The sequence below is a fragment of the Magallana gigas genome, chromosome 5, assembly GCF_963853765.1.
Source record: "Magallana gigas chromosome 5, xbMagGiga1.1, whole genome shotgun sequence".
NCBI lineage: Eukaryota > Metazoa > Mollusca > Bivalvia > Ostreida > Ostreidae > Magallana > Magallana gigas.
The window spans coordinates 20,368,128-20,394,639 of NC_088857.1; the positions used below are offsets into that span (position 1 = coordinate 20,368,128).

A 26,512-nucleotide genomic window follows, 5' to 3' on the forward strand; every position below is an offset into this window, starting at 1 on the left:
GTTTTGACGCAAGAAATACATGTAGATAGCAACGTCCAACCGAAAGTCCAAGGTCTTGTTAAAATGGTTCTATTTATGTGAAACATTGTGAATGAAAAAATAAAAATTTGCTGCGAGAAAAAGGGGGGGGGGGGGTCACCGGTGCCACGTGCCTGCATTATATTGAAAGTAAGACTTAAAGTTACTTTTCTATATTACAAGAAAAGCAAAGGTTCAAAATATTTTTACGCTTTATTTGTCTGGTATAACATGTATATTATCTGTCTGGTCTAAATTTGCGAGGCAATACTATATTCTACTATTCTATTAAGTTCTTACTGTAAACAGATATTTTTGAACTCAATTACGGTACATGTATATTAATATTTCTTAACGTTATACAAAGCAGTTTTAATAACAAACGAAAGTTCCTTTTGTGAAATTTGAAATTATTTATTTTTGAATAGGGTTTTTTTGTTCCCTCAAATATACATAAAATCTTATTATTGTAATAAATTAAACAAGCAATACAGATTTATCTTTTTCAATTAAATTTCATTTTTTTATTTATCATTTAATAAAAAATCTAAACAATTGTCCAACCACTCAACACATTGCTGAAGTCTATCAAATGGCATAGCGCCATTTAATTCAGTGAAAAATTGTCTTAATTCTGTGTATCGCTTAACAATGTCAAATTTACAGGCGTACTGGAGTTTTCTGATGCAGACTGGACAGAAGAAGAGAGGTTGTAACATGGCCTCCTCCACTGATGAGCTGCCATTCATCCCACACAGGAAGAAGTCGCAGTGAGAGAGGCCAAACAAATGTCCTAGTTCATGACTCGAGACCTGACAATAGAAAACATTAACAATTATATGTACCTAAATTAAATCAAAGTCCTGAACAGATGCAAAGTACTAAATACTGTTAAAGTGCTGAAACTAGGATACAAATACTAATATGAACTAAGTAATTTCTGAATAAAATAGGTACTCAACAGATTTAAGTACTGAAAAGAACCAAAGTACTGAAGAGATTTAAAGTGTTGAGTCATGTGAGTAGAATTAAAGTACTAAATTAAGTAAAAATATCTAATAGTATCAAAGTACTAAATAGACTCTGGACTCTACTCAGTCAAAGTAATTTCTCTAATAAGGAATATATAGCCAATTGCAACCAATTTTTGTACAAGATGACAATAATGTAATTTTTCTTAAATCACATCTAGCAGCCAAGGGTTACAATCCACAGTGTTTTTCTATAAACCGATAGGCTGTGCGGTTTGAGCTACATGTACTAAATCTGCCAATCAGTGTATGTGCCGTTTAAATCTTTTTTGTCATTTTTAATAGTATTAAATTACAAAATACAAATTCACAATAAAATTTTCCAACATTAAAATTGCAGCTCAAATTGCTTTTATTGAATGAAAATTGAGGCAATTTAAGTCCAAGGGGCATAAATCTGTCAAAGATTGCATGATCATACCCAAAATTAAACTTGACCTAGACATTATTGTGATAAATCTGTATACTAAATTCATTTTGATATGTGTAACCTCTGTGAAGAAAGTGAACGGAAACTATTGGTGGACCGACTGACTTGACAGACAGGCAGACGGTCAGCAGCAAAGCAATATGCCCTCTCTTCTTTGAAGGGGGGAATAATAAAATTGTAACATGTTTGGGTTGGTGATTAAGATAAGTCTGGGGAGTGTGTTTTTATAATACTGTATGCTATAAAGGATGAATGATTAGAACAAAACAACAAAGAGTCAACGTATACCGATATTTATAAGGGCTACATATCCAGATAGGTAAAGTAAGCTTCAAGTAACTGGTTACTAGAAGTTATAAGAAAAGCTAGCTACCTATCCCTAGCATACAAAACAATTACATAAAAAAATAAAAGGGTTGGGCTCTAACTATGGGATGTATCTCTCACATGGCTATACATGTATCCGAGGCACAGGTCTGAGGTCTTCTTAGCCTCATCTCTGTCTTGACATGGCTCTATGTCTATAGCATTAGATAAAGGGCTGTATCCCTGCAGCCGACATAGGCTACAGCCAGGTACATACAGTTGATAAAATTTGTAAATAACAAAGTGCTGTTAAACTCAATATAGACACTGTGCAGACATATTACACTGCTACTTTGACAGCTGAACACAGAATGTGTACATTGTAGATGTTACTTTTATACCTAAATAATTTAAATGTGAAAATGTAGAAAAAATGGGGCTAATTACATTATAAATTAAATTATTGGCAATCAGATTATTAATATGGAAAGAAATTGTCTAATTGGCACTTTTCTCTCTAACCCCCCCCCCCCCCCCCCCCCTCATTTGCATCCCTTGTTTCGTAAATCATCATACTTTTTCAGATTCATTTATTTTTACTCACACGATTCTTGGATTTGCGATAGATTCCTGCATTTGTGAAAATTGGGAAGGAGATCGAAATATGTAATTGTAAATAAATAATTTCTACACATTTCGTGAAAATTATCTCAAAATGGCAAATATTTTCACATTTTGCTTGTAGCTATATATGCTCTAAGACCCCACCTTGTTGATATTTTTACTGCTCAATACTTGAATAAAAGTACTAAAGTGTGAAATCAAAATAGAATCAAAGCACTGAAATAATGACAGTACATACCTGGGTATATTTTTCATAAATTACCTTTAATAATTTCCACATAATAATAGGATCGATGTCTTCTATATCTCTGCTTTTTTCTGGATCAAATGTCTTTGGTTCAAATCGTCCAAAACTTATCACTCCTGACCTGTGTCGTTTAGACGCTTCTCCCAGAACAAAATTTAAACTCTCAGTTGGATATAGGTCAGTCCATGTTAATCCCAAGATACCATAAGTGTTTTTGGGCTTCCATTTTTTGAGTTGAGGATAGAAATCAGACACAAGATACTGTCTCTTTCCTGTAACTTTGTGATTTCTTGTAGTTATATTCCAGTTTTCTTTCTCTGGATCAACAGAATCTAACCAACTGACAGACATTTCTTGATAAAATATTCCCAAAAAAGTTCCTAGAATTTCAAACAGAGAGCAGACTTTACCACTCATATTCAGTTTAAAGTCCATGACAAAAGATGGGAAACTTCCAATTGGTACTAAATAGACGGCAGTTTTTCTTTGCATTAGTTTCATCTGCATTCTTTCAATATCATAATGCGATTTCCAGTTCACAAATGTTTCTGATGCATACAAAGGTTTATTCAAAGGCAGAGGTTTATATAGAGTTGCTTCATTGGTAATGCACAAGTCCATGTTTTCTCTGTCTTGGGCTTTAACATCATTATGATCATGATGATTATTGCCCTTCCCTGTCGACCCTTTACTTTGAGAAGTACATTTTAGATTAATTAATTGTGAAAGTCCAAAGAATTTCTGTTCCACCCTAGACTTTTTGTTCAATGTCCCTATAAGATAGCGCCTCTGAGAAGCCTCAGCATTTCTTGAAGATGAACTTCCCATTGAGCACTAAAATGATGAACAGCTGATAATCAGTGATGTACATATATGTACAGGTGTAATATTGAATACAGGTAATATTGAATACATGGATAACAATCATTTGTCATTTATTTTTAATCAACAAATAATTAAACACGATACCTAATTCACTTTAACACATAAAACATGATAAAACGATGAAATCCTACTTTCAACTTTGGGAGAACCTGTCAAAGGATGTTGATCAAAATTTAATAATAAAAAGCAGAAAAATAAACTATTTTCAAAGTCTGTAAAAAAGCAAAGTACTCGTCAATATTTAAAAAAAATGCATAAAAATAACTTAAAACTTTATCATAAATGTGATTTAGGTGTTCAAAATTTCTTTATTTAGAGAATATAGAGCTTAAGACAATTTTCGTTTTGGTAGATTTCAAATTATTAAATTCTAAAAATAAGACCGTAGATACAAATGGCGGTATTCGTAAACAAGATTGTTGCATGTTCGATATTGATCGGGATTATTGCGTTTAACAAGCTGTAAAAGTAAGTCATTATGCAGTTTGTATATTGATAAAGTCACAATAACTACAAATGATCAATGAATTAACAATTTCGTTATTGTGATAAAATGATATGACAGAACAAACTTAGGGTTTTTTAATTCTTGGCTCTCTCGAATTTCCTCAGATTACCTGATTTGTTTTTGTGTTCATTACATTTCACTATCAGTTGACATATACCTATCAAATAGAATGAGAATCAATACTGGGTTTTTGATGTAATTTGTGGATTTGCTTTCTAATATTTAACGAATTTGTAGAGGCAACAAAACATAAAATAACACAATAAGATGCGAGATGTTTGCATGCATTATAATATTGCTTTAAGGATTAACGGTTTAGACATCTAAACGTTTTAACTGTTAAATCATTTAATTCTTGCATCATTGTCAACTAGTATGCGATTTTTTTATTATACATGTACTAATTTACAGAGAGAGAAAGAGAGAGAGAGATTTTCTTATATATTTTTTTTTAATAAACAAAATGCATTCAACAGACTAGCTTGCTCCACTCTAAAACAGTCCTTTTGAAAATAATTAATCAATCTGTAATCTGTTATTTGATCAAATCTTTAAACGATAGTTTTTACTTTTTTATTTTGCTCCTTAATTGCTGTTATCTGAATTTTTTTCCTCCTGATTCATAAATCTTATATTTTGATTTGGTATTTTTTTTTTGCATGCTAAATATACATTGTATCCAACCCCCAACCCCCACCTCCTTGTAGTTGTGTAATTTCCTATTTTCCAATTGAATGGTTTGGCCATATGCAAGATGTACATAGATGGTTAACTTTTGAATTCTTTTTATTCCTTTTTTCAAAAAAGAGATATAGTTGTAAATTTGATAACAGTATATTTTTTAAAATTTCTTTCCACTTATGCATGCTGTATACAAAATTAGCTTGGATCAATATGACTGTATAGTATGGAACCTTCGTTTATATACATGTACATGTATATCATCTCTTTATCTAAGCCAAAAAAAGAAATATACCTGTAAATCAAACTAACAAACTGAGGAATCACAATTTACACTGAAATAGTGGGTATCGGTACCAGCAGTACAGATGCTTGATCCACCTCTAACTTTATCGTGAGATCACTGTGAAGTCACCCATAAACATAAACTTATTTTGCCTTTATGTTTCTCTTTCACTCTCTCTTCATTTGATGCAAGAAATACACTAAGGTTTTCACCAAAATCTCTCTCTCTCTCTCTGTCATTACTATATGTTTATATATATATAAGATCATTTATTTTGCATAGATTGTGCATTTTGCCATTATCTGGATTTTCAACTTTAATTGATTGACATAAAATATACTTCTATCTAGTGAATGGAATTCCAAGAATAGTTAATATGAATTTAATGATATATGCATGTATATATTCATATGGAGCTTGATGCATACAAGATGATTTTCTGCATTTTAACATTAGTTAAAAAAAATGACATCTCTAAACCTACGGCTAAATAAAGATAAAAACGAATTTCTGTTTATATATTAATAAGAACTGTTGGGGAAATCTAGCATTGTGCATTGGACATGAGCAGATAATCCGCTTTTAGAGTAGCTGATACACAAAAATAAGAATTAGTGATTTAAATATGGAGTATGAATAGGTTTGATTCATTGTTAATCTAGGATCTAGCTGTCTGAATACAATGTTTTGCAAAGATTTGGTCACATGGACAACCTTTAACTAACCCAGGTAAAAAAAACTGATTTTATAATGAAATTTTTGAAATAAAAAAGGGTCTTCAGAAATGTACGTAGGAGTGATATGACGTACATATTGTTCAACTATTATTTTGGTTTTGATTCATCATTTCTGATGGGAAAAAATACTTATGTTTTAGGCCGAATTCTAACCCTTCAACACTCTTAGTTTGGAGGGGGGGTGGGGGGTGTACCAGTAAATATTTTTGTCTGCATGTACGGTATTATATATTTGGATGCTCAAAAATGCACAGTGAATTGGCTCTTTGTGAATTTTGCTTGCATGGAATTGATTTTGAGATTACTGGTACTGGTTCCTGTCAAAGAGCCTCATCTTTTGTTTCTTAATTAATACTGAAAAGAGTATTGTTTCATCAAATATGCTTTTTAGAGAAACATCTATGGGATGGTGATCTTAGTTAACTGCCTGTTTCAAACTCAGTATTTATCTCTCATCTTTTAGCCCCATGCACTCTAAACATTTGATGCCCCAAGCAATCTATGCGTTGGTCCATGATTGTGTAAGGGTTGTGTGAAAAGTGCTGATTTCTGGATATGAATAATGAATATTCTCTTGTTAAAAAAAAAATAAACTGTAGAGTCTCTTACCATATTAGTTTCTATTTATAGATAGCTGTAGAATCTGGTATATTTTGATAAAAAAATATTGACATTTTACCATCTTCAGGGCATATTGTTATCTTATCATATTGTGTTCTCTTTCCTTCCATATTTGATATTTCAAGTGTCCACAAAAGTAAAGTGTTTACCTAGATTCTAAATGGAATTGTCTGCAAGATAAGGCATGTGTGATTTTGATGACTTAATCGGGTAGTTGGCTAATATTTGAAGCAGGGAATCCTCTTTTGTACATCATGTATGGAATATGAAATATTTGATAAGAATTTTTATTGGTTTTTCATGTCCCCGTTTTATTAGAAGATCTGGGAAGATTCCTGTATAAAAGTGGTGCAATACATGTATATTGATTTAAAGTGTACCTGTGTTTTGGTACATGTGTGTCATAACTTATAAATGCTGGTAACCTGTGCAACTGTTAACTTAATAAATGGAAAAGAATTTCTGAATCAATAATACTATCAGGTAATTTTATTATAAATGTATGCAAATGTGACATGTCAATTTTATAATTGTGATTATATTATTGACAATTATACTGAATGATTTGGATACAGTTTTATATTATGTAAAGAGAACGAGGTGATTGATTACCAGTAGAAAATGAGGAAAGGCTGTAAATCATGCAGATAGATGTTTGTAAGGTTACCATGTGTATACATAGGTGTTATAACTCTTGTGTGTTTAATTAAACTTATTGGTTTCTGGTACTGAATGTTTACCCCTTCATTTAAAGAAGGAAGAAGAAAGCAACCATTCTTTTCTTGTTGTTTGATTGTTATACATGTGAAACAGTACATCATTGTTCACCTGTTTACGACCTCACCGATGTATTGGATGGGTGGGCAGATTGAGCTATTAAATGTACCAAAGCACTCTCCTAGATAGGAAAATAACACCATTGTTGCTGGTTTATTGCACTTTCAGTAGGCATTAAATCATTTTATAGCTTTTTTTTACCTATTAAGATGAATTTCTAAGGCATTGTTAAAAAATGAGATGAAAGTGTCATTCATTTTTTTCGAATTTGGAGTACCTGAATTGAACAGTTATTTTAAAATTTTTAATCCGCTTGTTAATCAATAATCTCGCTTATATTCAGGTGCATGCCTTTTAAAAGTTATTATTAAATGTGCAGTTGGCACATTTTTACAAAGAGGGTATTATTATAGCAGTCTTCTAATTTTATTTTTCTTCCAGCAGTTTCTAACATGGTGAAACGCTCGGTGTGGAGGGATTCTACCTAGCAGCTCATCCCCTGGTAGACTTTGTGTGGCTATAGTTCATTTCTCATCAGGATGCCGCAGATTCGCACATTGTGTCGAATCAAACCCACGGCGGAATATTACCCAGAATTCGAAGCCAGTCGGAATACTCTGTACCTGAGAGTACCAGAGGTCCTTAGGGAAAACTGGGAAAATAGCGTCCGTGGAAAGGCCAACGTCAGCCATGAGTTCAACTTTGATTACATCTTTAAGAACACTGCGACACAGGAAGAAGTGTTTGAAGTGGCCGCCAAAGAAATCATACAAGGTAGGACAATTTACTCATGAATGATGCATTGACCCTTTCACGGTAACTGCGGTACTGCTCTTTTGCAGGGCAAAATAACATAATTTGGTGAAATGTGATGTAACATCAATTGTTTCAATAACGTCATTCAATTATCCACCTACAGAAACATCGGCAAAGTATATCAATTTGCCTTGCAAGTTAGCAGTACCACAGTTATCGCGAAAGGGTCTATTGATTGATTTTATTGTGCATTTTTTGTTTGTCAAGATTTTTATCTGTCATTAATTCCATCTATTTGAGACACAAATATTGCTTATAACAAAAGTTTTTTGAATGGTTTTGTAAATTAAATAATATTTATTTAAAATCTGAATGATTATTCAATTTCTTGTATTTTATGAATCACATAAAATTTTACTCATCTTGCTAGGTGGTAACTATAGTGTATCTAGAGTACATTGTATGTGATTTACTTTATCCAATAGCCTTCCTGAATGGATACAATGGCACAATCTTTGCCTATGGACAGACAGGGACAGGAAAGACCTTCACTGTTGAGGGTAGCCCCAAACAGTACAAGCTTCGTGGACTGGAACCCAGGTATATAATATGCTGTTTGTTATGCTCTGTAATAGATTATTTCTCATGAAATATCATTCATATTCAATCTCTGTTTTAAATTGTATGCTTATTGTGAAATCTTAAAGATTCATTTCATTTAAATTTATATTGTGTCTGTTTTCACAGTCATTTCTCCAACGAACAGTAGTATAACGTAATACATGTATATTACCATTATTCAAAGTTAACAAATGCTTATTTTGTTTTTACATGTATAGTTGTAATCTATTTATCAAAACCTAGCAATAAACCAATTGCTTTTTCCCAAAACAAAATAAGTTTGCTTATATGCATGAAAATTAATGAATTTACTAATTTTTTTCCATTGCTTTCTTTATGAATAAAAGGATGTTAATTTGATTGGTTTTAAAAGTTGTGCAAATTGAATATCCTAGGTCTCTGTCCATGATTTACAAAGAACTGGAGAAGAGAACTGACGAGGATATCAGTGTTCATATCTCCTACCTAGAGATTTACAAGGAAACAGGATTTGATCTTCTTAGTACAGGGGCCAGAACTCAGTCTGCTGTAACTCCATTTCCAAAGGTAAGAACCCAGTCTGTTAGTTACTCCATTTCCAAATGTAAGGTTATTTTAATAACCTCAAGTTGACTGATAGACCTAGGTTGATAGTAGGGACCTCTGGATATTGAGGCTTGTTTGATACATAAAGAAATTAGCCTTATAAGTCTAGTACTTGAATTCAAATGAATGACCATCGTAATTCAGTAAGTCACAAATGCTAGTTATACACAAGGGTTCATGACTTTATATATTACTTTATTTATTGATGTATTCCTTATTTTTAAAAATAATATGCAAATCTTATAAAAATAATCCCTTATACTTTTGAGTCAACTTGAACAATGCAATACATTATTTTATGATATTAATTTTTTTGTGCCTGCCTGAATTTTTCAATAGAAAGACAGAGCAATGATTGGCATGATAAGTAATTGTTGGAATATATAAAAGAAATACTTGCAAATACAAGAAACAAATACAACTAAACGCATAACGAATAAATACTGTGCAAGCAGAAATATTCGTTGATTTCATTGTTTTTGTTATAAAATTAAATCCATATTAAAAAAAAAAGAGATGATACATATGATACATTTTAGAGATTACGATATGACAAAATTTTATTTGGTTTTAAAACAACAAAATTTTAACCCAGCAAATGCATGTATATGTGCTTCTACAGTAAATAACAAATTTTCTTGACTGTTGAAAAAAGTTTATTATCATTAAGATTTAATTCTATAATGTTTCAATTAATCTAAAAAATAAAAAGATATCATTAATAAACATTTAACAAGATACCATGCAGTGTTCATTATTGTTCTAGCAAGTTTTACTGCAGAAGTTACGTATCTGGCCCCGCCATCACCGGCTTTTATGAAGTCAATACTCAGCCTCAAGTCTGAGTATTGACCTCAAATTTATGCACTTTTCTTTAAAGGATCTGAGTTGAGTGATTTTAAAATTTTGGTGACGATGGAGCTTAGTATATCCTTATGGAGTGGTTAAAAGTAGCTCCATTCCTAGCCATAATGTCAATTATAATATTTGACAATCTCTGGTACTTTTTGACCTTTAGGTCTCTGTAATGGAGGGTTCCCAGGGGGTGTGGATGGTGAAGAATCTGTCCGTTCATTATGCCGCCACAGAAGATGTGGCACAGAACCTCCTGCTTCAGGGTCAGGCCAACCGCCGCGTAGCTGCCACTGCTGTTCACGACAGATCTTCGCGGTCCCATGCAGTGTTCACTATACAGCTGAGTTCAAAGAAGTCGGATTCGGATGTGGTAGTCAAGTAAGTTATTGATATTTTATTCTGTAGAATGTAGAATTCTTATAATGTTGATCATAATGTGTAATACAGAAAAAAGCAAGCCAAGAACTTAATTGTATACTCTTGTGGACAGAAAAATCAGAATAATTTTTCTTTCATGATATACTGGTACAGATACCAAGATTCTGTTAGAAATTGTCTTACTCATACGTATACCTAATATAGGTGCAATTTACTTAACAAAAGTAACTTTGGTATTCATATCCTCAATATACACATATTTCTATAGCTTCATCCATACATATATCCATGCATTACCGGTAAACCCTTCTCTTTGATAAAGTATTTTGAGTCAATTTGGAAGTAAGATGATATGCTGTAGCTATTTGTTTGTTCAAACCCCTATCCTATTGGCTGTATAGATCGAAACTTATGGTCAAAATGGTGGCTTAATTAATGGTTGATCATAAAATAAGTTATATCTATAAATACATCAAAATTAATATCAATTAAGACTTGAATTTGTTGAATTTGATTTTTAATTTAGTAGTCTCTGTATTCATTTCTTCACTTAAAACACAGATACTGTACATTACGATGATTTAGATTTCCATTTGTTATTTATGTTAATAAATATATTTTAAATAAGACAATATTCCACAAACAATAAGGCACTATGAGAATAGGGCATAAATAATATTTTTATTTTTCACGTAGCATTTACAGTTAAAGAGCTTAAGACATAAAATTAATGTTTTAACCTGACTGCACTGCTACAAACTTCATGTTTGTGACTTAAGTAAACAATAAAGCAAGGGAAAGAAAAATAATTTTATTGATTTTCCTTACTCATAAGAAATAAGTTTTATAAAAGCATGATTATTTTATTATAGGAAAATTGACTCTCTGTGGAAATCTTTGTGAATGGTACTAACACAGCAGATTGTGAAATTTTAGATGCATGAAATTACAGACATTGAATTTAATTCGATTTTCAGATAAAATTTCAATGCAAATGCTTTATATGTTTATTGTTCCTAAGTATTTTCATAATTGGTCCTTATTATCCTGACAGTCATCAAACTTTTGTTTTAAGATACAAGGGTACCACCTAGGGGAGATATTATGTCACTGTTTAAAGGTCAAGGGGTCAACTACTCTTGACAAAGAAAAAAAAAATATTATATTTTCAATATGCTTAGAACATTTGGGCATAAATTATGTTTCTCAATGAACATCTCTTGTTATACATAAAAACATTATCTTGTGAGACTTGCAAGTTCTCATAAATACACATTAACCAGTTCAGGTCGACGTCAATCTTCTGATGGTGGAGTAATGAGAAATACATATGAAAAAAATATGAAGCTGTATTTGTACAAAAATGAGATTTATGAAATAAAACTTTTAAAAATAGAAAAATAGTGAAAAAAGAAAGGAATGTATTAAAATCTACCTATTATAGTAAGTAGGTCTAATGCAATATGTATAGAGTTCACTTTACAAACTTTAACCTTCTTTCCTACAAATATGATACATGTACTATATACATGTGTAGTTTTATTAAATTCACATTTAAAATGCAGTTTCATGCTGTTAATTCTTAATTTTAATTAGTGAAAAAAAATATATAAATGTAAATTATGTAACCCCCCCCCCCCCACACACACACTTTTGTTGAACAATTTCTAATATTTGGATTAAAAAGTTCTTTGAAGTCTACGTTGCAAGTAATGTGCAAAACATGTATTATATTCTAAATTACTATTTAGTTGAAATGGATTAAACCTTTTCCATTAAAGTTTTAAAGAAAGGTTAAATTTCGTCAATAATTTTGATGGTGCATTCCAGGATTTGTAGGACATTAATTGCTTTGCCTCTGGGTATGCAGAAAGCAGATTACCGTTTTCCCACATCTGAAGACAAATATTTCTTTTGGTGTTGCCTTTTAAACAAGTTCTTGGTCACGGGATTAGACCCATTAACTCGTTAAAGTATCAACCAGTGTTGGTTCAAACAATGCAGGCATTATGCTATGTGTAATCTAATTAAAGACCAGTATCAATATATACACAGTAACCTTTCATCAGAAAGCTGCTACAACCTTTTGCTTGTAAACCATCGGAAAATATTATGACCATTAAAAGAAAATGACTTTACAACTGAAGTATATATTTGTCCAGCATTATGGAGGCGAGTTCGTAAAGCAATATGTATTTTTTTTTGCTTTTCAATGGCTTACATCAACACTAATACCCTATTGTGTTGGTTTTAAAATCTTTTGGGGGAATTGTTGTCAAGAGTCATTCAGTCAACTGTGTAGATTAGCTTTGATACAATCATGAGATGGGCATAAGATATCATTGGGTTACATTTGCAGGCTGAAAAATATTTTTCCCAGGGATTCTTGGTGTCCATTTTGACTGTAAGTTATTGCTTCCATCCATTAACTATATATGCAAAAGCTTATTGAAGAATAGTCATTTTTATTTTTACCTATATATATACTGCCCTACTCTGCTTTGAAAGTTCAAACATGATAACATTAAATTTTTAATCAAATCTGCATGTCTATTGATAACTTCTGAAATTGAATAGAGCAAACCCACATGGTGCCAGTTTTGTGACACAGAACAAATTTGGACTGGAAGCGACATTTATTTATTGTTATTCAAATGGAATCGATGCACTTGTTTTTATTGTTTTCAAACAAATTGCATTTGCTTTTTAAACTTGCAGTGGTGCTTAAAACTGAGTTTTTTTTGGGCAACAAAATTTGGATTTATCTTCTTATCTGATGAAAGAGCATGATCTTTTTTTACTGATTGCCATTGAGTCATGCTGTTTTTGATGGCGTTTTTTTCTTCTTTGAATACCGTTTATCAAACTTTATGTTTACCTTTTTAATGAATAACTGTCAAATAGTAAAGAAATGAATTCACATTTATTATAAAATGTTCCGATCCCTAAGCAAGGGAACTCCACTAAATGGGATCTCTAATCCCTGACAGCAGGCTCTAGTGGGTTTGGGCCATTGTTTTGGTTTTGTTCACTCTTAAGGACTGCAATAATCAATTCTATCAAAGGCTAGCACTTATCACTATGAAGAAGATTTCTAACAATTCAGTCCAATAGGAATTTCCTTAAAATTAGTTTTCTCAAGGATTTTATGGTAGGTAGTTAATGGTTACAATTTTGGAGAGTTACATAAAATGTACATTGTGATTCGACAAAGAAAATTTTTAGGGAATTAGAAGATTGCTGATCTAATTTCATATATATACATTTGTTGATAAATTTTTCAATTTTTAAGTATCCTGGGTATGTAGTGTCAAGATTAGAGACACTGCGGTCCTATCAACCTGGATTAATGGATAATAGCTGTGTAAGCAATAAAAGCCTGGAAGTATGTCATCTCTGTAAATGGTCCTTACATAGTAATCGTAGTTCAGTGGTATATTAGCAACAGGCACTTTATTCCTCTCAGCGTCTGGACAGACAAAAAATTCCTGTAATCCTTTAAAACTTCATGCAGCCATCTTCCATTTGTGGGTTTACAACTTAATGTAAAGAAGCCAAATTAAGGAAACCTCTGGTAATTCTGAAGAATATCCTGCACTTGATCCATACAGAGCTATGGTAATATGGGAGTACAAACCAGCAACAGGGACTTTCCTGAAGAATTTGTTGGTGTCACTATAAACAGAAATATGTAGATTTATTTGATTTTATTCCTCATTTATCACCTTAGGTCTAAACTTCACCTGGTGGATTTAGCAGGATCAGAGAGAGTGTCAAAGACTGGTGCGCAAGGAAACCTGCTGAACGAGGCCAAGTGTATTAACTTGTCCCTCCATTTCCTGGAGTCAGTGATCATCGCACTTCAAGGGGATTCTGGGAGTAACGATAACAAAGGAAGAGTGAGCAGTGCTGGACATCAGAGGGGGTAGGTCTTTATAATATAAGCACCAGCGCAACACAATTAAGCCTTGTTCTTAGTGAACAAACTAAAAGTTTTTGAATTTTGTATAGCAGTGGTAATATGATCTATTTTGGACAATTCATAGTGTATGAGTTATAGCCCCTGATTGTTTCATTTTGCTCCCTTAAGTGTGTTAGCCTGACTAAAAATCCATTACCTGGAACATTTTTATTACTCATTTATGTATATATTGATGAGAAAAATATACTTTAAAAACATCTTTGAAATTTTTTTGAGAGTGTGGATGTGATTTTCTACAGGAGGTCAAAGACTAGGGAAAACGGACGACCCAGCACAGCAGAAGGTTTAAGCAGAACAGGTCCCCGCCATGTCCCCTACAGGAACTCACTGCTTACCATGGTCCTCAGGGACAGCCTGGGTGGGTACACTTGACTTACATTACGTTCAAGTCTAATTTAATACTGGGGTATCATTTTATTATTTTATAGACTAGTGGATTAAAATATTGACCAGTGCTGCTCATTTATTGATAGAATTTTTTGAATTGTTTATCATAAAAATTGATCTCCCAAGAAATGAAATTGTGATTTTGTTATCCTGAATTAAAATTAAGAGTGATGATTTTTTCAGGGATGTAAAAATCGTAAAAAAAGTGTACTGATCAGATTAAAACACCACAAATGGTCAAGAATTGAATTATAATCTTTGTAATAAAAGTCTAATTTGAATTTTCTGGCTTTGGTTACAGGTGGTAACTGCATGACCTGTATGATAGCTACTATTTCATTGGAGTATCGTAATCTAGGAGAGACCCTATCTACCTGTCGATTCGCTGGCCGTGTGGCCTGTATTGCCAACAGTGTCAAGTAAGTACTAATTTAATCAGACGATCACCAGTCATGTGATCAGTTCAATAAAAATGGCTAGTACTTTATAAAAGCATTATTTTATGTATTATAATGATAGTTTTGGCTTGCAATTGTGTGGTATTCTACCTTTTCCTTCAAACGGAATTTAAGACATCTCTGGTCAAATTTAAATGAGATTTTCCAAATATAGAATGACAGTTTGTAGCTGTCTTATTGTATTTCTGATGTCAGATTGTTGATTTATATGAAAATCATTAAACATTGAATGTTGAACAAAATACAACGATTGACACCAGAACAAATAATCCATTGTATCGATCATTTCATCTCCCGATTGTCCCTTTAATTTTACACTGCTTTTTTAACACAAAATTCCAAAACTGAGTTTTTCATGTCTTTACCACAGTAACCATTTTTATCGATTTCTCACTTATTGAAGTGATTTACCCATAAGCACAGTCCACCTACGGTATTTGTATTTTTGTATTTCGACTAAATTTTCCCTAGTTTTGTATTCCTTGACCTGAGCATGCTGAGGGTCTTGTGTTTTCTTGCAAAGATTTCCACACACTAACACATTTCTAGTAGAGGATGATATTGTTTATGGATTTTTAAAAATTTGTGCAGCGACCCTTTTGTTTGGTAAGCTTATGCACTATGTTGACTTTATGAATATGATTATACAAGTAGTTGCACGGTACCTGAATGAGATTAATTTTGTACCATACTTGTAGAGGTGTCTTTAATGGTTTATAGAGGAGTGATGTAGAGAATTGTACCTCATTATGTTGTGACGTACATACCGGTAGTATATATTACATGTAGTTAACTTATATTAGACAGTGCAAAAAAGAAATAAGGGTTGAGAATAACCATTTTCTAGATTAAAGTTTTTTTTTAATGATTTGGTAGATTTTTATTTGGCATTGCTAGTGTTTATAATTGTTTTTCCTTGTATTTGATCATCTGTAGATGTGAATTATGGTAAGAATTAATCTTATCCCTGATTCTTTAAAAATAGATTAAAAATAGAAATTTTAGCATTTAGTTTATATTTGTAGAGGAATTTCTTTTTGGGTGTTTATTTTTACAATTACTGGTATTAATGTATTTAGTTGGTGATTTTTCCATGTAGAACTATAGATGCACAACTTTAATTTTTTGTTATATTTTAAGTTTTAACACCTTGAGGTGAGGGAACTCTCTGTCATTTTATGTATTCTTTCTTATGCATCTCTCTCTCTCTCTCTCTCTCTCTCTCTCTCTCTCTCTGTTCTCTGTTCTCTCTCTCTGTTCTCTCCTCTCTCTGTTCATATTCTCTCTCTCTGTTCTCTCCTCTCTCTGTTCATATTCTCTCTTTGTTTTCTCTCTCTGTCCTCTCCTCTCTCTGCATGTTCATATTCTCTCTCTCTCTCTCTCTCTCTCTCTCTCTCTCTCTCTCTCTCTCCATTTCAAAAATTAGAAAAAAAACCCTTTGCTTAAATCTCTGGCTTTTTTTTTTTTCATTTTCTAAGATTATATTAATTCATCTTCATATTTTAAACATTTTTTTCTGGTACTGTGAACATGGAAACTTATGCTTCTAAAAAGGGAAACATCTCAATGTGTGCCAACTTTCACATGCTTGCATAGCATTTTTATGCTCCTTTCAAATACTGTAAACAAACTTTTATTAACGTCGACTTTATTTCGCGATTTACCGGAGATAAACTGGTTCGCAACAACTATTTTTTGTGACCATAATTTATCCACACTCATTTTGATATAACGCCCATACAGCAAAGACAACCGGTAGTTCACAGCAAGAAATTTTTGCAACGAAAAGGGTCTTGCGAATCTCGTAAATATTTTCACACACGAATAAATGTTGATTTACAGTATTACTTTTAAAATGGAAATGTGTTTTCACTTAGTACTTGCAGAAACAGCCATGTTTACAGTATAAACTCTCGATCAATCTTTCATGTACAGCATCTTTGATAATGTTTACATTTGAATGAATTTCTTTCATGAAGATTTTTGAGAGCATTAACGTACGTGAGTAAAGTTTGGGCTGCCTATCAACAGTTCTTAAGCTTTGGGTTAAATATTTGCTTTGAACAAATATAACTTTTGATATGTATTTTATCTATCTGAAAAGAAATTATTTATCCGGAATATTAACAGCGGTTTTCTATTGCATTAAAATGATCAATAATCTTTTATACAATCAGTATCTGTGTGTATTTTATTAACAATTTGACTTTTTCCTTAACCAACGGTAATTCATATTTAATGTATATTTAAATACTTCGTATTATCCTAATACTTTTCAATTTTACCATATACATAATTATGTATATCACTTGTGTGTGTTCCAAAACCTACACAGATATAATATTCTTTTTGAGAGACCGTTTTTGCTTGCATTCAAATTCCGGGTACTTTTATTAAATACATAAACCATGATGTTAACCATTTGTTTTATAGGAGAAACGAAGAGGTTGATGAAAAAGCTTTAATTAAGAAACTACGAAAGCGTGTGGCAGAACTAGAAAGTGAACTATCATGTCTGTTAATGGCCAAGGTAATGTGATCCTAATGTACAAAGAAAAAATATATAACAATACCATGGATAGATTTTTCATGTGAATTAACAGAAAAAGATTAAAGCAATATGAGCTGCAATTTTCATTATGAAATTTTTTTTTAATGAAAATGTTATTTTCTACTAAAATGACAAAACTATCATGGTTTTTAAATTTCTTTTTGCCAAATTTTTGTGAAAAGGGCCGTTAAGGAGTCTTAATTGGAGCAAAATTGAATTATTGTCGTCCTGTACAAAAATTGATTTGCTATATGTTCCTTAGAAGAGATATCTTTCCTCTGACAAAAATTAATGATTTTTTCCAACCTTATTTATCTTAAAAGTTTAAGTTATATGCAGACTTATTATACTAGCAGTTTTTTACAGCAAAATAAAATTCTAAAAAATACAGCTCATATTGCTTTAAAGAAAATATGCCTTAAAAATAATTATTTTTAAATTATTTAAAAATAAAATATTAGAAGATTAAGACATGATTTGCATTTTTTTGGTCGAAATAATTTCCTTGCATCAGTAACACATGTATTAATTAGCTTTACAAATGCAGAGTATTTAATCATTTTTTTTTTATATTACACAGGAGGATGTCAAGTTTAGTATTGACATGATGAATGCCAAACTGACAGACGAAGACAAAATTCAGTGCAATAAGGTCATCAAGTCCTACCTTGATGGAAAGGTCGCAGATCCCGTTAGTGAAGGTAAGACAATATAATTGATTTCCATGATTTTTAATTGTAACAGGCAATCTATGTGCCTGTAGTGAAGTAGAAGAAAATCCAATTTACAGTAATTAAAATTAGAACTTCCATCCATTCTATGAGGAGCGTATAAAAGTTCTAATTTAAATTAGATTAAAAAAATCCCACCTACCAATTATTGCTGCTTGTCATTGTGTTAGACAGTGCAATCCCAAATGCAGGTTTCTAGAGTGGAAAGCAGTGGTATATTAAGGTGCAATGATTTAAATACAGTAATCAATGGAATTTCAATTCCCATGTGAGAAAACTCCACAAGGTTTGCAACAACTTTCTTATAGAATTGTCCTATGACGATGGTAAATGGAATACCTTTCTTAAACTAAGACAAAATAAACTTAAGGATTTCTTTTTACAGGAATAACCAATCCCTACAAATTCCGAGAGTGCATGAAAATTTTGAAAAAAATGATTCTGGAAGGATTGGGCAGCAGTGCTAACCCAGATGATGTGCCAAACTTTTTAATGTCTTCTGAGGAAGCCAATGACATCAGAGCTAGCTCCACCCCAGAGAAAGGGAACCAGGTGCTGAAAGTACACTCTGACAAGAGGAAGAATGAGGAGTAAGTATATAAATGTATACCTACTGTAGATTCCTTTTTTTGCGCAAGTACTTAATTCCGCGATTCAACTGAATCATCAGATCGTGAGAGTATTTAATTGTGAATGCCAAGTTTTATCACAATTTCTTATAGTTTACATGCATCCAAAAAATAAAAGCAAGATTTTAAAATCCGCGAGATCTTCTTCTTGTGAAATTACCCGGATATTAATTTCTTGCTTTTGATTAGGAATTTACAATAATCTTACACACATTTCAAGTTATATGCTAAAGTGTCTGTATATTAAAAAAAACAAAGTTGCTTTAAAATAGCAGATTTCTCATTTTAAATGCATGTACACAATTACAGTAAACATGCCTCTAACAAATTCTAACAAATGCTTACAACAAAGATTTTAAATTTGTTAAATCTTGATTTTGTGGGGTTTTTTTATAATGTTTTCTTTTTAAAATTAAGGACTATGTTTATAATGAATCAAAGTTGGTAGTTTCTGGCATTTCATTCTAATTAAGCATGTTTTAGTGTTGAATCAAATTATAATGCTTGCATGGAGTTTTTATGTGTGTATGTTAATGATATTTTGAAGAATTGGATTAAATATCCATCATATTATTTACATTCTGACCAAAGAATATGATGGGGAAAATTAATTAAAGAATTTGAATGAAAAACTTCACTGGTTACAGTTTTATGCCTTCAATGTAATGCATTGAATAAAATGTCAAAAAACTTGAATTCCTCATTAGTCATGATTTTTTGTTACCGGTATTTAAAACAACATGTCATATTTGAATGAAGTGAGTAAAGCACAAAATAAGATGTCCTTTTGGTTGACAATTTATTGTCATATCAGCTACTCTTTGGGACGTGTATTTGTGGGACTCTGTTTATATACTGTTTTACACATAGAAAGTAAAATCCATTTTAACAAGACCTTGTACTTTCAGTAGGACGTATCTAATTCTTGCATCAAAACAAGTTAAAATGACATGGTTTCAAGCGAAATATTCACCAATTGCGTAGTCTTAGCTCAAAAGCCAGAAAAATCTTGTTGATTTCAGAGAGCCCGCGTCACATCGCTGTTTGACACAACCCAAAGTCCAAGCTCTTGTTAAAATGGTTCTATTTCCATATAACCCTGATACATCAGGGTTGGTCCTTTTAAATAGGGATCGAGATATATATTATACAGTTTAATTGCATTCCATTCAGTACTTATAATTTTAGGCCAGATTAATGAACCAATATGGTGTAATTCTTAACACTTCAGATCACATTAACATACCAGTAATTAGAAATCTGTGTGTGTGTTTTTTAAATACATGATAGAATTTTTACCATGCTCTTAGTCGTTTGTGCATTCAGAAACTCAATTCTTTACCTTGTAGCGCAAACAAAGAAAATCTAAACTCTTTAATGTCTTAGCAGTTTTAAAGCTAGTATTTAAACAGATTTTGAGGTCAAAATGAAGTTTAAAAGAGTTTATGTCAATTAATCCTTGATCATAATACAAATGTTCTTAAGGCTTTTGATTTTTCTAATTGTGAGTATTATGTGTTATTCTGTACACAGTGCAGTATTAATGCGACTTACTGAAATAATTACCGGTGGTCATTAATTAACATGATCTTTCATGCTGTGCACACGAGATTGCAATTTGTGTAGAATAACGCATAAAAATTGCATGTTTCAGTGTATTGTAGTGTTACTACATAATATTAGTGCTCCAATTCTGTCAGGATATTTCATAGCTTTGAAGAAAAAAAATGGACTATTACCAACAAATGATATCAGTCTCTCAAGCTGAATATGTCACAATTTACAAATTCAGAAAAACGGTACAAATTCCTATCCCGGCACGGAATGCCTGGGGAGAGGAATCATACACTACTGCCCCAGAGCCACCCCTGAATCGTCCCCACCATCGACAGAGACGAAGGCCACATAGGCCCCCGCAGGACACGGACGAAGAGGGGATGAGGACGGCAGGAGAGAGCGATGCTGAGCCAGGTGGGTCAATCGTTTGTTGATATCATTGTTTTGTTGATCCAAGAAATCAATTACCAATCAATTCAGACCTGTGATTGCAGATCTTACAGTTAGGACTATTGTCCATGAAATTATTTTTCTCCGAAGCTGGGAATTTTACTAAATCTTCTTGAATTTGATGCCCATCATGGAAATTGATAAAATCACGGTACAGCTAAAAGCACTTTATTTTAGGATATTTGCCTCACCAGTGTGATTCTTCGCTTGATTTTGATACATGTACAACTATAATCTAAAAAATTGAGCAGTTTTGTTTTGGGTTTTTTTTCTACTTTTTTGCTTGTTTTTCCCCCCCAAATTCTAGTTTTTGTTTCATGTATTAAAAAGCAAGTTTTAAAATTTTCCTTTTGGACTATTTTCCAAAAGCAATTATTAATCATATTATGGACATCATAAAAGAGACTTTTATTTTCAGGAATTTTGTAATCATTGCCCTTTTATTATGTAAATTGCAAAATTGTTTAGATGTCGCTTTATGTTTGTCACAGGATTATTGTCTATATAAATGATGACTATGTTGATTATAGGAGAGTTGTTGTATTGCTCAGCTTTGAATAAGAGATGGAGTTTCCTAAATAAGGAATGCTGAAACAATTACTGTAAACCAACATTTATTTGTGGCGACTTTATTTCCCAATTTACTTCCAATAAACTGGTTCGCGACTACTAATGTTCGCGACCAAGCCTTATCCAGACCCGTTTTTTGTTATAACAACCATACGATAAAGACTGGTTCGCTGCGAAAAATATTCGCGACGACGAGGCTCTCGCGTACCTCGCAAAAATTTCTCGCACGCAAATAAAAGTTGGTTTACAGTAAGTCCTGAATAAGGCTTTGACTATATATATTTAACTTACAACTACCAAGCCTGAATAAGGCTTCAGCCATTTTTCTACTGCTGATTTGATTCTGGGCTGACACATTTTGCCAATTTGATAGACTTCAAATAAATTCATGAACAACTTGTTTTCCTTCAAACAAAATCGAACCCCATAACAATCAAATGAATGTAGTTTTCTCTGTTCTGAAGTCAGCATATTTAGCAAAGACCATGAGCTCAGTAATGAATTCATAAATCAATTCAAAATAATCAACAGAAATAAGATTTGGAGTGCTTTTTACATTCAATTTGGAATTGAAATTGCTGAGCATGGATTCAAAATTTTTATTACTCAGTGGAAATTTTGGGTAAACAAAGCACAATAACATCCTTAAATTTTATAATAGCAGCAAAGAACATTTATAATCAATATTTTATTTTCATCTGATAATATGAAAAGAACTTGCTCTGAAACGATTTAAAAAAAAATATAAGCAACTGCATAGTTCATGCACAATGAAGACATCCAGATTTAAATCATCTTGTAAATATTCTGAGATAAGAATACAAACTCCATTGTCCTAACTTTATAAAGCCATTGAGTAACCTATTCGTGGTTGATTACAATGCTCTAGTGTCTGTCAATTTAAAAAGAAATATTTGCTTAACTAACAGTCACTACATAGCAAAGAGCAGAAGATGCACAATATTTTAGTCAAAGGATTTATGGGTATTTTGTCCTGACTTCTACAGTAATAAAGTTAAAAAGAAGTTTAAACTGGATTTCAGCTCCCCAAAAACGGTCAGATGCAGAAAATTTGTCAACAATCCTCAGGCAGAGCAGGAGTAGAAACAGAAGAAAGTACCATTCTCCTTTTGAGAAGAAACGAATCAAGGAAATCAAGAAATTGAATGAGAAGGTAGAGACTTTGCAGCAGACGCAGATCAGTAAGGAGGGGGAACTAGTCAAGATGAAAATCAACATGGCGGAACAGGAACTGAACCTCATGGAGGAGCAAGTCAGGTGAGGAGTAGGAGTGAGGCGATTTATGAGGATTGAATAGGATTATGATTGGACTGTGAATTTCATTGCAATTTTATTGTAATGTTCCAAGTATAAAAAAAATTGGAGTTAACTGCAATAAGGAAACTAGTGTATTTTGTAGTATGTGTCTTTCTGAAATGTAGAATTCAATTAAATACTAGCTTTTTTTGAAAATGACTCAATGATTGTCATCATAAATGACACAATATTCTGGGATTTTCTTTTTATATATGCAAGACCTTTGAAAATAGATCAATAATATTGCAATCAAAATTAATATGAGACTACTAACTGAATGATAGCTTAAGTTTACATATTGGTTGAATAGATTTTTTTGCTCTGCTTCATAAAATTAAATATCAGACAATATGGTCTTATTTACAGAACTAAACTGAACGTTACAAAGGAACAGCTAGCTGATCAGAGAGCTTATTTACAACAGCTGAAAACTGTTGAAGCTGATAAACAAACTATAGAGAGGGAGAAAACAGTAGAAAAGCAATTACGCAAGAAAGAGGTACATATTTTAAAATTTGCATTAGATTTCACAAATTTATGACATGTATAATGCATTGACACATTTTATAATACATTTACCACGAAGAAAGAAATGAATTTCCTTTTCAAACATCAGGCAAAAGCCACAAAGAAGATTGAAGTGATTGAAGAGAAACGTAAACAGCTTGTTGAACACTCGGAGGAGGTGGACAAAGAACTGACCAAAGCCAAGCCGACCGTGCGGGAACAGTTTGGGAAGTACCGCAAGAGGGACGGCAGTCTCAACACCAGGCAGGTGTATGACATGCTGCGCTCTGAGGAAAAGAAACAGGAAAAGGTAACGGACAACAGCAGTTTGTACAGTCTCTAAAAAAACATTTGTATACCTGTAATAATTCAATGCAAATTAAGAATTGAAGATATGGATGATCTACATTTTTCAACGTCAAGTATAGTTAAGAATTAAAAAAAAGATTGTGATAAAGTGTATATCAGTACTTTGATTAAAACATTGTAATTTCAGATTCAAAATCAGCTTGAACATGAAAGAATGGTAATGATAAGCCAGCAACTAGAGCTGAAAGAAGCTGCAACTCGACAGAAGCTGCAGAACTTTAAGGAATTGCTGAGACTGTCCCACTCAGCAGGCTTTCCTGATGGACATGTTGGGCATGCTAATGATCCAAGGGCTGTGACTGCCCCAGGATTTGGTGAGGGACCAGAGAGACTGAAAGCCCGAGAGGAAGTTGGACTTGAGGACATGCATGAAAGGACCGGTAGTCCTGAGAGGACTTTGTATACTGCTGCTACCACTCATATCAATAACGGGCTGGAATCACGGAATATTCATACTCGAGAATCAAGGGCCATCACCCAGAAAGAGGAACCCATGGACAGTCGACCAGTATCTCGACAAAGTGTTAGATCGACAAGATCTGTTATTCCTGACAGTGAGTTTTATGCTAAACGGAAGCAGGAGAAGGATCCCACATCTCGCTGGGAGTCCTCTTATTCCCGGCCTTCCACAGCTTGTAGTCAGAAGCAGCCCGAGATTGATTTCATTTACATGCAGCCTAAAAAACTTGACGACAGTGAAGATGAGATCAAGTATGGACTAACAGACGACGTGAAGTCTGCGCGAGAGGAATCCAGAAAATCGACGGCAAGGTCCAAGCCCCCACCAGCACCGAGTCGGTCGTCAAACCGGATAGATGACGGATTAGAGGACTTTGAAACACTCATTCCTAGTGAATATGTGCATGGAATGGGAACAAAAGACAAATTTGATGGAAAGAAAATGGGTCTTTCTTCTACTACATTTGATGCAGCTCTTGCATCGATGTTGGAAGCAGCAGAGGAAAATGTGTATTTTAATCACGAGGATTATGATCAGTATGCAAGTACAAACAAAACGCGCTCTTATGACAGAGAGAGTCCCATGGACAGAGAGATGTATGCGATATCCCAGAGATCCCGAGAGAATGACATTCGAGCCATTTATGGTTCTCCTTTAAAAAGTAGCAAGAGTATGCGTCAGAGTCGTCCCAAGACGCAACAGAAACCAGTTAGCTATTTTTCAGACGATGAGGACTTTGATGGGAGACCCCGGAGAAGTAATTCCCCCTCTCGGGTCAAAAGAGATAAGTCTCTAGAGGACTGGGAGAGAAGAATGTTACAGAAAAACTCAGCAAGGAGCAGTCGTAAAAACTCCCCACTCAAAAAGAGTAAATCCAATAACTATGCATCTAATAGGTACTCAACTGAAAGTGAGGAGGAGGAGGTGAAAAAGAATCCGTCAAGTTACAGGAACTGGGGGCCACAGACCAAGGTAAGATCTGACTAATTGTGGATTGATTTAGATTTTAAAGTGAAATACATTTAGATATTTAGAAGTAGTTTTTTTTGTGGCAGATGATTTTTTCTCTTTTTTTATGTTTCTAACTTTTTTTCTTTTATCAAGATAATTTATGGAATTTTTTTGATTTAATTAAAATTATTTTCTCTTATTGTAAGTGTGCTAAATAGAGTTTAGATTTTTTAAAATTGTCTGTAGATATTTTAAATAGATAGAAGTAGATTCTTTTATTTACTTGGTGTGTCAATTTTCAGAATGCTTCAATAGCAGGCCGCTTAGCTAATTTCTCCATTGAGACCCCTCCACCAAAAAGTAAGTACCGGGTACTGAAATAATTTAAAAGCAGAATAAAATTATTTATCACCCAGAAATCATTAGCTTGTCACTTTGCTGTAATAATATTTGATTGAAATAGCTTAATTATACCCACTTTGATTTGTTGCAAAAATAATATTGAACAAAACATTTGATAAAAATAGATCTCCATTTTAAATTTAAGGATGATGCAGAACTTAGTATGCAAATTATTGGAGTGTAGAGTTACATGTACCTACATGTAGTAGCTGAATTCGTTGATTGTTTATTTAACCTTTTTCTGTAGAAATAAGCACAGCGACATTATGTAACAAATGTTCCATTTTTTGTTGTTTTAAATAAATGCTTCTTGATTTATTTCCATTGTACTAATCAAAACAATCTTAAAAGTACTTTTGACAACAAGTACTTTGAATATGTCATCTTCACTAGCCAAGGGTTTTTGGTTGACTCTGCTCCATTGGGGAGTGGAGTGGCCCGAAAACCTTAGCTTGTGAAAATGAAAAGATGTATACACTTGTCAATGCAGAGAACAATTGTAGTTCAATGATATTTTACTCTTGTAGATAATGCAGATGTGAATGGAGAATATTATTATCCCTCGCGGACTAACAGTCTTGTGATTGAGGAATCGAAATTCAAATCAGTGACTGCTGTGCCTGATGAAGAAGCGGAGAGTTCATTTATGGGGAAAGTCATCGAACAGCGAGATCGCGTCAATAAAATTCGACAAGCCAGAAAATCGGCTGAAGTTATTCAGATGGCTTGGAGGAAATATCAAGAAAAGAAGAAACATGCCCGCTGGTGATAAAACTCAACCTGTTTTATAGTGCCAAAGGGGATGGATATTTCATTCTAATTCAGGGAAAAGTAATCAAATGATA

General features: G+C 32.8%; 2 protein-coding genes across 10 annotated transcripts; one reads left to right on the top strand and one right to left on the bottom strand.

Annotated features, from left to right (window-relative positions):
• Nucleotides 1–513: 513 nt before the first annotated feature.
• Nucleotides 514–3,718, bottom strand: LOC109618884 (archaemetzincin-2). Of its 2 annotated transcripts, none has more exons than XM_066085127.1 (3): nt 3,673–3,718; nt 2,672–3,490; nt 514–830 (listed from the first exon to the last, which is right to left on the bottom strand). In XM_066085127.1, exons 2-3 carry the CDS (start codon nt 3,482–3,484, stop codon nt 543–545), a joined length of 1,101 nt encoding a protein of 366 aa, XP_065941199.1. In that variant the 5' UTR covers nt 3,485–3,490; nt 3,673–3,718; the 3' UTR covers nt 514–542. The 2 variants fall into 2 exon arrangements, with proteins under 2 accessions (XP_065941199.1, XP_019923228.3); XM_020067669.3 differs by having other exon boundaries at nt 3,626–3,713.
• Nucleotides 3,719–3,926: 208 nt separating this feature from the next.
• LOC105339994 (kinesin-like protein KIF6) lies at nt 3,927–26,489 on the top strand. 8 transcript variants are annotated; one of them, XM_034475926.2, is made up of 19 exons: nt 3,927–4,009; nt 7,593–7,925; nt 8,393–8,507; nt 8,924–9,074; nt 10,132–10,346; nt 14,077–14,271; nt 14,568–14,686; nt 15,017–15,134; nt 15,577–15,606; nt 17,607–17,703; nt 18,305–18,425; nt 18,841–19,045; nt 20,877–21,055; nt 22,705–22,939; nt 23,345–23,477; nt 23,595–23,795; nt 23,982–25,286; nt 25,568–25,625; nt 26,195–26,489. In XM_034475926.2, the coding sequence occupies exons 2-19, from the start codon at nt 7,691–7,693 to the stop codon at nt 26,434–26,436; spliced, it is 3,954 nt and encodes a 1,317-aa protein (XP_034331817.2). In that variant the 5' UTR covers nt 3,927–4,009; nt 7,593–7,690; the 3' UTR covers nt 26,437–26,489. The 8 variants fall into 8 exon arrangements, with proteins under 8 accessions (XP_034331817.2, XP_034331842.2, XP_034331836.2 ...); XM_034475951.2 differs by lacking the exon at nt 15,577–15,606 and adding an exon at nt 15,765–15,779; XM_034475945.2 differs by lacking the exon at nt 15,577–15,606 and adding an exon at nt 16,314–16,328.
• The last annotated feature ends 23 nt before the right edge of the window (nt 26,490–26,512 follow it).

Excerpts from the sequence above, each read along its gene's own strand:
- LOC109618884 (XM_066085127.1), bottom strand. The coding sequence starts at position 3,484 with ATGGGAAGTTCATCTTCAAGAAATGCTGAGGCTTCTCAGAGGCGCTAT. Across the intron at positions 831-2,671 it reads TTATGTGGAAATTATTAAAG|GTCTCGAGTCATGAACTAGG; the intron begins GTAATTTATGAA and ends TTCTATTGTCAG.
- LOC105339994 (XM_034475926.2), top strand. The coding sequence starts at position 7,691 with ATGCCGCAGATTCGCACATTGTGTCGAATCAAACCCACGGCGGAATAT. Across the intron at positions 9,075-10,131 it reads CTGTAACTCCATTTCCAAAG|GTCTCTGTAATGGAGGGTTC; the intron begins GTAAGAACCCAG and ends TTTGACCTTTAG. Across the intron at positions 18,426-18,840 it reads CGCAGATCCCGTTAGTGAAG|GAATAACCAATCCCTACAAA; the intron begins GTAAGACAATAT and ends TTCTTTTTACAG.